Source organism: Plasmodium cynomolgi, chromosome 11 (genome assembly GCF_000321355.1).
Source record: "Plasmodium cynomolgi strain B DNA, chromosome 11, whole genome shotgun sequence".
Classification (NCBI taxonomy): Eukaryota; Apicomplexa; class Aconoidasida; order Haemosporida; family Plasmodiidae; genus Plasmodium; species Plasmodium cynomolgi.
Window position 1 is genome coordinate 716,546 of NC_020404.1, and position 9,452 is coordinate 725,997.

At 39.9% G+C, this 9,452-nt stretch overlaps 2 protein-coding genes across 2 annotated transcripts in view; both read left to right on the top strand.

The window, feature by feature from the left end:
* Positions 1 to 2,383: 2,383 nt before the first annotated feature.
* On the top strand, positions 2,384 to 5,690 carry PCYB_112600 (FtsJ-like methyltransferase; the record flags this gene model as incomplete). Its single annotated transcript, XM_004223138.1, has 3 exons — positions 2,384 to 3,110; positions 3,173 to 5,260; positions 5,473 to 5,690. The coding sequence occupies 3 exons, from the start codon at positions 2,384 to 2,386 to the stop codon at positions 5,688 to 5,690; spliced, it is 3,033 nt and encodes a 1,010-aa protein (XP_004223186.1).
* Positions 5,691 to 6,940: 1,250 nt separating this feature from the next.
* Positions 6,941 to 9,452, top strand: part of PCYB_112610 (phosphoinositide phosphatase SAC1) — a gene marked incomplete at both ends in the record, with an annotated part of 2,820 nt that continues 308 nt past the window's right edge. The window contains one exon of the mRNA XM_004223139.1: positions 6,941 to 9,022. Within this exon, the coding sequence (XP_004223187.1) occupies positions 6,941 to 9,022 (2,082 nt within the window). The remainder of the gene's footprint in view (positions 9,023 to 9,452) is intronic.

The following is a 9,452-nucleotide window of genomic DNA, read 5'->3' on the forward strand; positions in this document are numbered from 1 at the left end:
ATAATCTCATGCGCCTTGGGAGATGCACACAATTCTGATCTGTTCGTTCGAATGCTGATGATTGAAATATGTGCTAGTGTTATAGGTTCGTTTCATCTTTCGCATAATCAAATGAGAAGGAGTGTGACTTCTGTATTTACAACTTAGTTGTGTGCATGGGTGTTCCCAGCTTAAATATATATCGAACAAAACCCGCAAGTTACGTGTGCATGTGTTGATGTACACCCAATATGTGAATTTTTTTTTTTTTTTTTGTCAGGGCTGTACGGATTAATCGTGGCAATCGTGTCCATTGGGGATATTCAACTGACTTAAGCACTGCCCAGGAATATTCTTTTACTTTTTATTTTTACATTTTTTAAATTGTTTTTGTTTCATGCATCGATGATAACTACAGTTCACAATTAGCGCCTTTTATTTTTGCCCCACTCTTTACCCTCCTTTTTGCCCCATTATTTGCCCTCTTTTTTGGTCTCCCGTTTTTCCTTTTTGAAGTTGCGCCAATATCCCCCTGTTGTTCCTTTTTTTTTTTTATCACATGCAATTGTAAAAGCTCCAAGCTGCAGTGCTCCTGTATGTATGCGTCCGTAAGTGTGCATGACCACCTGCCGACGCATACGCATACGTGCTCTTAGATACATCTACCCATGTGTGCAACTTTTTCCTCCAACTTTTTGGTCCCTACGGCATTTCAGCCAGTATGCAGTTTCTTCCCAATTTATGCTCATCACCCCGATGGCACAATATTGATGGGTCATGTACCTACCGGATGAAAATCGCATGGAGGGAGGAATCGATCGCCTTCCTCCTCCATTCCCAAAAAGCAAAAAATTTGTGTATACATTGTAGCAACAAACGAAACCCCCCATTTGGCAGTCACAACAAATGCCACATTTTTTTTAAATTTGAGAAAAATAAAAAATCTCGTGAAAAATACGAACGGGGAAGATTTTCCAAGTTGATGGCTCACAGTCTCCAAAGCTTTTTCACCATGTGCGTGGATATGCATATGTGGGAGAGGCTGTTCCAAATGCCCCCAATTTTTTCAGCTTTTCCCTAACATGTACAAAGCGGAATAACATCCCGTGTAGACGCGCCTCCACTACTCCCATTTTATTAAAATAAAAGTTACCTTCGGAAAACGCTGCGAAATGAGTGGCACATGGGGGGAAAAGCAACGTGACACATGTACCACTGATGTATTTTCACTTTGGTATGCATACATTTTTTTTTTTTTTAAATGCTCCCCAAACGGCTTTCCTTTGCATATTTGGAAGGCGCAACCTCCAAATTAGTTACGCTGTGCACCAGGTGGCTAACTCCAAAATTGAGAAAAAAAAAAAATTCCTCCCTCCTTACCATACAAAATGGAGAAGCGCGGACGAGAAGGGGATATAAGCGATTCAAAATTGCTCAGCAGAAAAGAGAAGGTGAAAAAGTTGACACAAAAATGGTGTCCCCAAGAGCGCAACAAGGATGACGAAAAATTGGGGAGAATTAGCCAAAAGGTGATGATACCAAAAAAAAAAGGCGTCGCATGGAGAGGGAAAAAGTATGCTGAACAGAACGAGGCGTAAATATATATCTGAGGACGGCTGCGCGAAAATTTCCGGAGCCACAGCATTATTTTTGCGTCATTTGTGGAGGCAGCACAAAAAGGGCATAATATATACTTCTAAGTGCGCAACATGGTAGCCAAAAACGGAAAAAAAAAAAAAAAAAAAAAAAAAAATAACATAATTTATGCCCTAAATTAACTCCATATATTTCTAAAAATGAATGCGTTATTTTTTTCTGCAGCATCAAGGGCTTCTTTTCTCTTGCCTAAATTTTTTCAATAAAAAAAAGTGGATCCCTTTTCCGTAAAACGTTGTAACTTCGAGTTGGTATATGCATTGTTTTGCGGGAAGAAAGGCTACGTTCTTTTTCCCCTTAATAGGGATATATAACCTGTAAGGTGGATCAACTATCGCGCGGATACGAACATGTGGCTGCCTTCTGAATGACACCTATGCCCCCCCAATCCATATAGAAAAAGAGAGCGTGTAAGATAGTTCTCTTTGGTGACCTTATAAAGGTTTGTTAGCACAATAGGATTCTCGCCTCGAGGGGAAGAAGAAAATTCTCCTGCGCGGAGGGGGCACAACAAGAGGATACTTCCCCGACCACTCCAACCGCCGCAACCATCGCAACCGCCTCAACCACCCCAACCGCCGCAACCATCCCAATCGCCGCAACCATCCCAACCGCCGTAACCACCCCAACCGCCTCACCCCCCGCCTCGTTTAACTCGTACATATATCTGCACTGCCATAACGAGCCGTGTTAGCGTGAAGAACTGCCGCACAATTGAACCAACCCCGAACCGCCCAGCAACGAAAAAATGGGGAAGAAGAAGAAAGTCGGGAAGGAGAGAATTGACAAGTACTACAAACTAGCCAAGTCGGCAGGGTACAGAGCCAGATCTGCATTCAAGCTAATTCAAATAGCCCAAAAGTACAACATTTTTAAGGATGCAAATATACTAATCGATTTGTGTGCAGCACCGGGAGGATGGTTACAAGTGGCATATAAAAATATGAAAAGAAGCAGCACCATCATAGGAGTAGATTTAGTGCCCATCAGAAAAATAGATAATAATGTCATCACCTTAAAATGTGATATAACGACAAGTGCCTGCATTAAGCAGATCAAAAATATAATTAAAAATGAAAAGGCTGATGTGATCCTAAATGATGGAGCCCCCAATGTAGGAACAACCTACTCATATGACAGCTTTAATCAAAATGTCCTTGTCCTTAATAGTATCAAAATAGCCAACCTTTTTCTAAAAAAAAGAGGTATCTTTACTACCAAAGTTTTCAGAAATGAAGAATACGTATCCCTAATATGGGTTATGGAAAAATTGTTTGGCCAAGTGAAACATGTAAAACCAAGAAGTAGTAGAGAAATATCCTCCGAAATTTACCTAATCGGTTTGAATTTTTTAAGTACTAAGGTGGATAAGAAACTGTTTGATTATACCTACGTTTTTAGTGAACAGTTTAAGCAGGAATCCAATAAGGTAGTCACAAATAATGACAGCGACAACGACATTTTTACCGATTCTAGTGATAACGAGAAGGAAAACCAAAAAAAAAATAAAAAAAAGGACTGTCAACCATTTTAAAAGAAAAAAAGAAGAAAAATAGACAGGGATACGACCTAGGGGATGATTATCGTGTCACAGATATATGCAACTTTATCCATAGTGATAATTATGTTGATTTACTCATCAAAACAAATAAATTCACCTTCGATAAGGACTACCTCACTTCGGAAGACCCCTTGGTTAGGAGTACTTATACTGCCATTTATAAAAATACCAGCACCACGCAAGAGATTCTGCAGCTCTGCAAGGATCTTAAGGTGCTGGGCAAGTCAGACTTATTTCACCTCATCAAATGGAGGTATAAAGTTAGGAAGGGCATCGTAAGCGTGGGAGGAGAGGCCCAATCGAGTCAAACCGTAGACGTAGAAGAGGAAGACAGTCAAGTGGTAGCCCCCGTGAAGGAAGACCCACCCATCGAGGAAACACGAACGGGCACCACGAAAGCTTCGCTGCAGGAAGATGAACTGAGTGGTTCCTCCGACGCCGACTCGGAAAAAGATGAAATAAACGAATTTTCAACCCAAATGGAAAAAAAAAATAAAAAGGAACAAAAAAAAAAGGAGAAAAAATTGAAAAAAGAACTAGAGAAAAGAAAAATGAACAAATCGATCAACCCCGATTATGACGAAAATGAAATACATTTTAACAAAAATATGTTAAAGTTGCTGGATGAACAGTCCTTCGAGGATCACCTGAACATACTGAGTGGCAGCAAAAATAACGACAGGCTGGAGATTAACCAAGAAAATGATTCGTCCAGCGAGAAGGAGGACAATGCACAGATTAACGATACAAATGAGTCCCAAATGGACCGCATAGAATACCTTGTCAATTTGGATTATGAACAGCAAAAAATGAAGGAGAAGAAAATGAACGAAGAGAAAACCAACGAGAAATTGACCAGGCGGAAAAGAGCAATGGATTACAAGAACGAGGAGTTGATGAAAATCCAGAAAATCATGGAGTTGAAAAATGAAGAGTTGATGATGAAGAGGAAATTGCACGAGTATCTCAGTGATGACGAGGAGACAGACGAGGATGACACGGATGAGGATGCCACAGATGAGGATGCCGCAGATGAGAATGCCGCAGATGAGGATGCCGCAGATGAGGATGCCGCAGATGAGGATGCCGCAGATGAGGACGTGGTTGATGAGGGCAGCGACGCTGCGAAGGGACGCCTCCACCCCGGCAAACGCGGCAAAGACGAAATGAAGAACGATGAAAAAAATGCTTACGAAGAGGCTCTCCAGCAAAACCAACATATACACAAAATGGTAGACAAGATAATTCGCTTAAGAAAAGATGTTAAAAGGGAAGAAGAAAAATCTAATGTAAATCGTTTTTTTGACCAAAAGATATTTTCCACGATATTTAATGAAATGGATGGTGAGTTGGATGATAGTGGCGCTGTGGAGGAGGGCCCCAAAGGTGGGAAAACACGTAAAGGTGGCCTTGCGGATGGCGATGAAGATGGCGATATGGATGCTGACACGGTTGACGACTCGGGTGACGATGAAAAGTTCAACGAATTGGACGAGCGCCAATTGCCCAATATCCCACTGCCAAACAAGCTAGCCAGAAAGGAGAGAAACAAAAAATTAAGAGAAAAATATGGAAACAACGAAGTAAAGATGAAGAACACCACCTTTTCAATTGTAAAAACAGACGAAAGTGGGCAAGGCAATGTAGGTACATATTTTTCCAACCTAATTAAAGACGAAGATGAATTGGCATTCATAAAATGCATCGGAGAAAAATTAATTCATAAAAAAAGCAGAATGGATCTGATAGACGATTCGTTCAATAGGCATTCTTATTTGGAAGATGAAGACACGCTGCCCGAATGGTTTGTGGAGGAAGAAAAGAAATTTAGAAGGCCCGTTATCCCAATCGACAAATCCATCCTAAATCAATACAAGAGCAGCATTAACAAAATTACGAAAATGCCAATTAAGAAGGTGATCGAAGCAAAAATGCGAAACAAAAAGAGAGAAATTGCGAAAATGAAAAAACTGGAGGCAAAAATTGGAAAAATTGAAAAGGATGAGGAAGACCCCTTCCTTAAGCACAAGGCCATTACGAATATATTAAAGAAGAACAAATCAGGTAGGCCCTCGCTCGGCGTCGGAAGGATGACGAGCTGGGAGCAGTTATTCCCCGCGCAAGCCTGTACTCGTCTGTGTGTATATGGCTTTAGCGCAACTGTTACACGTGTGCGGCCTTACCCACATATGGGCTGTACAAACGCATATCTACACGTGTACATCGTTACGATTCAATTTTTATACAATTTTCCTTGCCCCACCCTTTCCCTTTAGAAAAAAAACGAGAAAAATCGTACGTTGTTTGTACCGGAAAAGGTTCCAAGGTGTCGAACAAGAAAAACAAAAAGGGAGGTAGGACAATGGTTAAGTATGTCGACAAGAGGCTGAAAAAGGATAAGAAGGCGAAGAAGCGGGTAGAAAAGAAGAAAAAAAATATATCAAGACGAAAATACTCCAAATCGAGGCCTTTCAAATTTAAGCAGAAAATTTGAGAACCGTTACATTATGTGTGTCTGCAGGGCCCTTTCGTCATCTTCTAAAGTTGCGCAAACTTGTAGATAAATTTGCGTAAAAATATTTAAACCAGTTAACCCATTTTGACCTCGCCTGTTTGCACACTTTTAAATGTAATGGAAAAAAAAAAAAATTTGTTTCCCATTTTGGCTTGTTGTGTAACTTTATTTCATAAAATTATGCACAGTCATACATTATAACATTTTTTTTGCCAAAATAGCCAAAAATTGTCTAAAAAAAAAAAAAAAAAAAAAAACCAAAGTACAAATTGGTTAAAAAACTTATGACCTGTTCATACGATAAAAGTAGAACAAAGTGGTTGCAAAAAAAAAAAAAAGAAAAAAGCTAGCTTCCTTCCCTTTTATGCTCCATTTTATGGTGAACTCACATTCGAACAAATTTCCCCAGTTCAAGGCGTAGTTGTAATGAAACCCGCCAACTGCAAAAAAAAAGGTGTATGTTTTTAAACCCGCAACAAGGGGACGCATAGGTAAATTCGCACATGTACATATATGCTTAATTACACATGTGCGTACATTTCTGCAAACGCGAGGCACTTTTTGTACGCGCGGCGTAGCGATGCAAAGAAAACGCATACGCGTGTAAATACATGCGATGCAATTATTTGTGCGCGCTTTTGACACAACTAAAGTGACGCAACTGTGCACACATCAAATAGGAAGAATCAACTTTGCGCAGCATACATCGCAGAGCATTTTTCATTAGCGTTCTTTTATGTTTTTTCCTACATGCTAAATTTGTCAAAGCATAAATTGTTCGCAATAAGTGTACTTTCGGGGGAAAAAAAAAAGGACAATATCAATGAAAATAACAGTAACAATGAAGTGAAGTCAAGTCAAAATCGTACGGTAGCAAACTTTTTGTATGTACATGTGTGCACATCCATGCTGTCACTAAGTGTTAAAAACCATTTTAGGGTAACTGAAAAAATAGTATAGATTAAGTAATACTGCGAACAGGTGTATAAATATGTAACTGGTACGCACGTATGCAATGTGCGCACCTGTGCCTTTCGCTCCTTTTTCTACAGCACACAGAAGCATGAATACGACCGGGGCACACCTCCCCACATGCTAATATTCTTACCTTTTTGCCGAAAAATAGGCAAAAAAAAAAAAAAAGAGGTAAGCCAGTTTAGAACCCTGAACTGATAACCCCAAGCGAGAGGAACTTCCAACATTTTAGCAAAAACGTAAACAAGTTAAAAATGGCTAATGGTTCTGTTCTGCCGGCCCCAAGGTACTATTTAGAATCGCATGGGAATTATTTAAGCATAGTGAACGTAGAAAATAATGTGCGAAACATTTTAAAAATTAGCCATGCTGAAGATTTACAAATAGTCAAGGAGAAGCAAAAACTTACAAGCATTAGTGACAATAGCTACACAGAAAATGAGAACAAAAAAAAGTTCCCCTTTTTTGGCTGCTTAGGAATAGTTAAGGCGGAACATACGAACTTCTTAGTCATAGTTTCCGATGCAGAAGTCGTTTCTTATTTGTTCAATCGAGCTATTTATAGAGTAAAGAAAATTTCCTTTATCCAGCTGAACGCTGAAGAGGAAGGTAAGGACAAGACGGCTAGCTATCACAATTACCAGTATGAAATATGCTGCCTCGGAAGCAACGCTTTTTTAACCCCCTTAAATAGTAACCACAGAAAGGAAGGCAAAAAATTCTTCTGTAACAAAAAGAAAAAGACTCAAAATCATTTCGACAACTTGTTCGAATGGAGCAATTTCCTTTTCCAGAACCCCACCGTCAAGAATACCCAATTTCGCAATAATAGCGAAACGTACATTCACAAACTTAAGAATTGCACATTGAAAAAAGATACATTAAAAACGATAGCGTATTTTTCGCATGCCTTTAATAAGGGCCCCTTTTACTTCTCCTATCACTACAATTTAACGGCGTCTCTGCAGAGGCATTACATAACTGAGTCTGAAAGGGAGAAAAACAGAGGGAAATCACCACCCCCATCAGTAATAGGTGGTGGACCAGACATTTATCCGGATGACTGTAAATATCAGGGGACAAAAGAACCCATTTTCCACAAGCTACAATTCAAAGAAATTAATAACGAGTACACATGGAACTGGAAGTTGCTACACCAGTTTATTCCCATAGATGCATTCGAGTTCGTGGTGTTCCTAATTCATGGCTACATCAATTCAAATGTGTTCCATGTCCCTAATGGAAAATTAACATTGTATTTGATATCGAGAAAAAATAAAAACAGAAGTGGGGTAAGGTTTTGGTGTAGAGGCGGAAATGACAAGGGAGATGTAGCCAATTTTGTTGAAACAGAACAAATTTTAGTATGTAAAGATGCGCACACGACAAAGATTTTTAGTTACATCATTGTCAGGGGATCCATCCCTGTCCTCTGGAAACAAGAGCCAACGCTGAGTCTAAGGCCAAAAATACAAATCTGCTCAGACATGCAAGAAAATGCGAAAACGGTGAATCTACATATGCAGAAATTGAAGAACACGTATGGGAAAATCTCCATCACTAATTTGAATAATAAACAATTTGGCGAGAAGTATTTAGGGCAGTGTTATGGGGCATGTTTGAAGGAGTGCAGCGTCGAGCACAACTACACCTGGTTTGATTTCCATAGCGAGTTTAAAAAATTAAATTATCAAAATTTGCACACGTCGCTGAAAACGGTGATCGAGGACTTGAACGATTTTTCCTTTTTCTCCGTTTCGTTTCCCAGCGGGGTTAGGTACAATTTGGAGCACGGCGATGAAGTTGGCGGGGAAAAATTTTCGTCCACTTCTCCAACTTCCCGCTTCCCCTCGTGGACCTCCGCAAAAGTGGATACTTTCCAAAAGGGCGTCTTTCGAGTCAACTGCGTCGACTGCCTAGACCGAACGAACGTCTTCCAGAGCTTCCTGGCAAAGTACGTCCTACACATGCAACTGCGCACCATGCATATCAAGCTAGAGCAGGAAAACAAGTTCCCCTTTTACCTTTTTAAGAACACGCATGACGAACTGTTGTATCGCCAAACTTGGATTCACAATGCAAACGCGATTAGCATAATATACAGCGGCGCAGGAGCGCTAAAAAATGACATAACGAAAAATGGGAAGAGAACCATTGGGGGGCTGCTGCAAGACCTGTTCCACATTGTGCAGAGATACATAAATAACAATTTCCTAGACGGTTACAATAATGACTGTATTCATTTAGCCATCAGTGAAAATTTGAAATATCAAAATGTTTTTAATGTCCACAAGGGTAAGTACAACCAAATGATGAATGTAATTTTGGAGTTCATCGTAATTTTTACGACATCTGCTTGTACTAGTCCTGTGCAAAAATTGTTAAAGGGGGTTTACTTTTTATCGCACAATATTACCTCTACCACCCTTACGAAGTGTATTAATTACGCGCTTTTCCTAATGCGTAGAAATTTTCATTTGTTTTTATTTCCCTACAATCAAGCGAAGTACTTCCATCTTATTTCGCTGCTGGCAAAGGCGTCTGGAATTTTGTCCACCTCCTTTTTAATTTTCGTCTTTTTTTGTGTGTATGTGTTTACTCAAAGGCGGCGTGTGATCTCGTCGCCCAAGCTGGACACTGATTAGCGGGCAGGACGAAAAAAAAGGGGGGAGAAGCAAGGGGGGGAACTTCACATCTACTTATGTGTGGGGAAGTGTACCAACAATTGAAACCTTTCTCTTAGTAAGAACTGAGTGGATAAAAAAA